Here is a 4,799-nt window from a genome sequence, read left to right on the forward strand (position 1 = left end):
GAGCCACCTCCTGCTGCTGTCACCCTGAGAGAGTCCCCCTTCTGGACCACTTTGAGGATTCCACTGGCCCAGCTCGTTGGGTGGCGCCCCCCACCCATCGCGTTGCCTCCCGGGGAGCTCCTGGGCCCCAGCGGCCATGAGAAGTCCAGGCAGACCCGCGGGGTTCTTGCAGTGGAGGAGCACCAGGACCCTCAGACCCCCGGGGTGAGCAGGTGAGGGGGGGCTGTGTGTTCGTTCGGCCGCTACAGGCACCCGAAAGACTCGTGGTCACATCCGACTCTGCAGGGGACCAGCTGCGTGTCCCTGGGGTCTGCTCACCCTCTCTGCCGTCACCTATTCTCTGTCCCACGGGGACAGGCCTACCCACTCCTGGGGAGCCAGCCCTGCGGGACACACTGTCGCTGAAGAATGCAGGCTGAATTAAGGACCCAGCAGCTGACAGATTGGGGCTCTGAGGGGGGTTGGAATTGGCAGAGGAGCTCAGAGCTGACCCTGCCCCACCGGTCCCCCCAGGTCCCAGTGTGAACCGGCGGAGGGCCATGGACAGATTTATTCGGGGTTTAGAGGCCTGGAGCAAATCCATCAGGGTCCCCTCCCTCCACCCTCACTGTCAAACCAACGTTCCGTCGTGCCCGGGGGCGTCCACTGCGTCCGGCGGCGCCTGCGCTACAGGAGGTTCACCGTGGCCACCACCTGCTTGCAGCCAGTGACGGCGAACTCGCGGCCAGCCACGCGGTAGTAGCTGAGCTGCGCGGCCAGGAGCTCGGCGCGGGTCTGCTCCGGGAAGAAGCCCTCCCCGGCCATCTCGTCCCGGAAGCAGTTGACCACGTCCCCCTTGTCCAGCAGCAGGAAGGGCACGATGGCCGCGGCCTGCCACAGCGGGTGCTCGCGGACCAGGAGCGCCCTCAGGCTGGCGCGCAGCTCCTCCTCGGCCTGTGCCGCCACCGCCGCGGCCGCGGCCCCGTGGGCGCCGTCTGCGCGCAGGGCCAGAGCGCGGGACGCGTTCTGCAGCACGGAGCGCGTGACCTCCGCGCCGCCGCTGCCGCTGAGGAGCACGTAGATGGCGTTGTGGAAGTGGTGCGAGCGCTGCGGCTGCAGGAAGCCGTGCAGCTCATCCAGCAGCGCCGGCGGCAGGAGCTCCACGTCGTCCAGCACCAGGAGCGGGGTCTTCTCCTCCGCCTCGGCCCGCGCCACCACGTCGGCCACGCGCCGCCCCAGCTCCTGGCGGCAGTCCTCCGCGGCGCGCCGCTCGGGGCAGTGGTGCCGCGCGTGGTACTGCAGCACGAGCGCGCCGTCCTCGAGCACCGCGCGGAAGTGGCGCGCCAGCAGGCGGCCCACATGGCTCTTACCCACGCCGCTGGGCCCGTGCAGCGCCAGGAGCAGCGGGCGGCTGTGCACGTGCGTTGCCAGGTAGTCCCGCAGCAGCGCCACGATGCGCCCCACGGCCGCCGGCTGGCCGAACACGGCGCGCTGCAGCGCCTTCTCCAGCCCGTCAAGGTCATAGCGCTGCGCGTTATCGTCCAGGTTCTCGATTGCGTTGAGCACCTGGAAGCCCACGATGGCCACAAGCAACAACAGGCAACGCTGCGCGCGGCTCCGGCGCTCCGCGCGCGGCCGATACTTGCGCGACGTCTCGGGGTAGAGCACGACGCGGCTGCGCCGGCGCTTCTTTCGCCGCGGCCTCGAGGACAGCTCCGCCGGGCCGTCGAAGGTGAAGAACTGCGGCTGGTCTGGGTCAGCGCGCGGCGCCCGGGGCTCGAAGTCCAGCCTCACGGCCGGAGGCGGGAGGCACCGCTTGCGCAGGAGGCGCACGCGGCGGCGCAGGCGGACCACGGCGCGCACGGGCGCGATCACGCTCGGGCCGGGGGCGACGGGGTCCGCTGCCGCGGGCTCCGCTGCCGCGGGCTCCGGGCTGGGCTGGCCGCGGTCCATGGCGCAGGGGCGGCGCTTGGCATGCAGCTCGCCCTCCCTGCAACAGGAAGACGGGGAGGGTCTCCAGACTTCCGCCCGGCCGACTGGGACCCTCCCCCGAGATCTCAGCCCCCCCGCGAGGCCCCCCGGAGTGAGGCCCGCTGCCCCGAGGCCAGGGCCTGGTACCGGCCTCGCCCCTCTGACCAGGAAACGGCTCCCCGCGGGGCCCCAATGCAAATCTCTCGGATCCTCGCATAAACAGCCTCGGGCCTTGAGGAAGTGGCTGCGGGGGGGGGGGGGCGCATTTTATCAGGCGGCCGCCGCCCGGGCTTCCTGGAGGAGGAGTCGGAGTCGGTGCCGACCTGGCGCCAATTAGGGGTGGAGCAGGGTCAAGGCCGGACCCCGCCCCTGACGCAGCTCGACTGCCGGGCGCCGGGGGCCCTCCGGTCCCTAGAGGGGGGGCGTGGGAAGCAGAAGCCTAAGCATCCCCAGAGTTCAGAGATGCCCCTCCTCCACGAACACTTGGTCGGGGTTGCGGGGGAAGGTCTGGCCGGAACTTCTGCTTTCCAGAATGGGCCCCTGTCCCCAAGCTGAGCCCAGGCCTCCCAGCATCGCTCTTGTGGGCACACTAATGGAGTTGGGGGCAGGGAGCCCCCTAGAGGCGGGTGGGGGTGGGGTGAAAAAAGGGACAGAAAGACAAGACCCGGAGAAGGAGAGATGAAGCCACTGAGGAGACAGCTGGAGAAAGGTGGGGTGGATGCCCCCGGCCCTCCCCAGTACCTGCAGCTGCGTCAGCTCAGGCTCTCGCTGGCCCGCCCCCAGCCCCCCAGGGCGGCCCCCCGCCCACGCCAGAGGCTGGTGCCTGCGACGCAGGAAGCAGAATGTGCTGGCTTCCTGGCGGGGGTCGGGGTGGGGTCAGGGGCCTCACTGGGTCAGCCCAGGCTCAGAGGGGCAGCGACACCTCCTGCGGAGCGGAGGAAGCTCTGGGGAGGTTTCCGCTTCTTTGCAAAGGAAGTGAGTCAGGGGCGTGGCGCGGGCGGGACTCAGGCTGGACGGAGGCACCAGAGGGGGAGGCCTGGCTGACTCGCCCAGGTACCCCGGCCGGTTGGTCACCTACCTTAAAGCCCTCCCAGCCCTCCTGACTCAGCTCAGGCCCAGGACACCCGGTGAGGCCGAGGGCATTGCCTCCCCTGGGGTCCCACGTGCCTTTGCTCCTCAGCCTGCCCTCCACAGGACCCCCATCTCCCCAGGGACATCTGCGCCTGACCACCCTCCGCCCCCGCAGGGCCCACAGCGAGGGGGATAGGCGTGTCCAGGCTGCCGGTTAGCAGAGGCGGAGCGGGCGGGCAGGGTTCTCTCCCAGCTGGGGTCCTCCAACCCTCTCCCCTCTTCCCCCGCCCAAGCCCAATCTGGGTGCTCACAGAGTAGGGCTCGTTTCCTTTTCCTCCCCCTCTTCCACCAGGCCCCGGGCTCCACGGCGCTCCCCGCCTCCGCCTCCCCCTTTTTCTTCCCCTGTACCCCGGCTTAGAGCCCCCACCCCAGGACAGGGCAGGAAGTTCTAGAATGGGGGAACAAACCCCACGCATGACTCAGGGCGCTGGTCGGAGGGCAAATTTAGAAAGAACTTGGGCCAGGAGTTGGCAGGTGGAGACTCTGGACCCTTCCCCGGCCGCCAGCTTCATGTGGCCCTGCCCCGCCCCCGTTCCCACCTCTGTGTAGGCTGGCCTGCCTGGATGACCCTCCCCTCCGGAGCGGGTCTGCTAACCAATAATGCCCCCAGACCAGTCCTGGCCCCGAGCTCAACTGTGTCCCGCGGGCGCTGGCAGTCCCGAGGCCCCCGTCCTCCAGCCTCCCTGCCCCTCATTCTCCACACTTCTGCCCACACGGGTCCCTCTGCAGAGCATGCCATCCCTCCCCACTTCCCAGCTTCCCTCAGGGAGAAGTCACTCATGGGCTGGGGGGTTCCCGTCCTCCCCAGAATATGGGGCACCTGCCTGTCCATGCGTGTCCGATGCCCTCTGGCAGGATCACTGAGAAAGCTTCCTCCTCTCCAGCTGCGGGCCTGGCTCCCCGAGACCCGCTGCCCCTCTCCGTGCTGGGCCAGGTGCTTAGGGACCCCTCGGGCCTCACCCACCATGTGGGCCCTGCCCAGGCCTTCCTGGAACCAGGACGGAAGGATATCTGTCCAGGTCTCTGCTGGTGCCCCACGGCCCCGGTATGAGAGTGGGGTCCTTTGGGGTCTTCAGGCTTTCTACAGCCTCCCAGCTTCTTCTGACACAGAGAACCCCAGGGGACCCTGACAGGCAGACGCGGGAAAAGGTGCACAGGGGTGGGGGCGCTGGCTGGCAGCTGCTTCTGCCAGATGCTGGTTCCGAACCTGCTGGGGTCCAGGGCCCCATCGCTGGGGGAGGAGGGAGCCTGTACGTGGGGTGTGGCAGGAGTCAGTCAAGCCTCAGAGGGCCCGCCCGTGGCGGGGTCGAGGGTGAGTCGAAGCCCTGCACTAAGGCCCGCCGCCTCGGTACTTTCTCCCCCATCTCCAGGGGTGAAAGGGTCCCCACCTGTCCCTACTCTTCAGGACCGAGCCCACCACACCCGCATGATGCCCTCCCACCCCTCCCTCCAGCCCGTGCCCCGTCCGGCCCTGTCCCCAGCCCCGACTTCAGGTCCACATCTTCAACATGGTCTCTGCAGATCCCTCACCTCGCTGCCCACCCCCGACCCCTCCACCAGCCCAGTGTGGGCTCAGGTTCCCAAACTGCTGGCCTGGAGGTGGGCAGGGCCCGCACCACACACATGCTTCCTCCTCCCCGAATTCCCGTGCGGACGCTCCCTTCCTCTGACCAGACCTCCCGCCCCCCAGCCTCCCTGCCGCCCTGCCCGGTCCAGCC

At 69.1% G+C, this 4,799-nt stretch overlaps 1 protein-coding gene across 2 annotated transcripts in view; it reads right to left on the reverse strand.

Annotated features, from left to right (window-relative positions):
- Nucleotides 1–538: 538 nt before the first annotated feature.
- Nucleotides 539–4,799, reverse strand: part of NELFB (negative elongation factor complex member B) — a 14,876-nt gene continuing 10,615 nt past the window's right edge. For both annotated transcript variants that reach the window (XM_055089556.1, XM_055089557.1), the window contains exon 13: nt 539–1,969. In XM_055089556.1, coding sequence (XP_054945531.1) covers nt 667–1,969 — 1,303 coding nt within the window. In that variant the 3' untranslated portion in view covers nt 539–666. The remainder of the gene's footprint in view (nt 1,970–4,799) is intronic.

This window comes from Physeter macrocephalus, chromosome 13, assembly GCF_002837175.3.
Source record: "Physeter macrocephalus isolate SW-GA chromosome 13, ASM283717v5, whole genome shotgun sequence".
Classification (NCBI taxonomy): Eukaryota; Metazoa; Chordata; class Mammalia; order Artiodactyla; family Physeteridae; genus Physeter; species Physeter macrocephalus.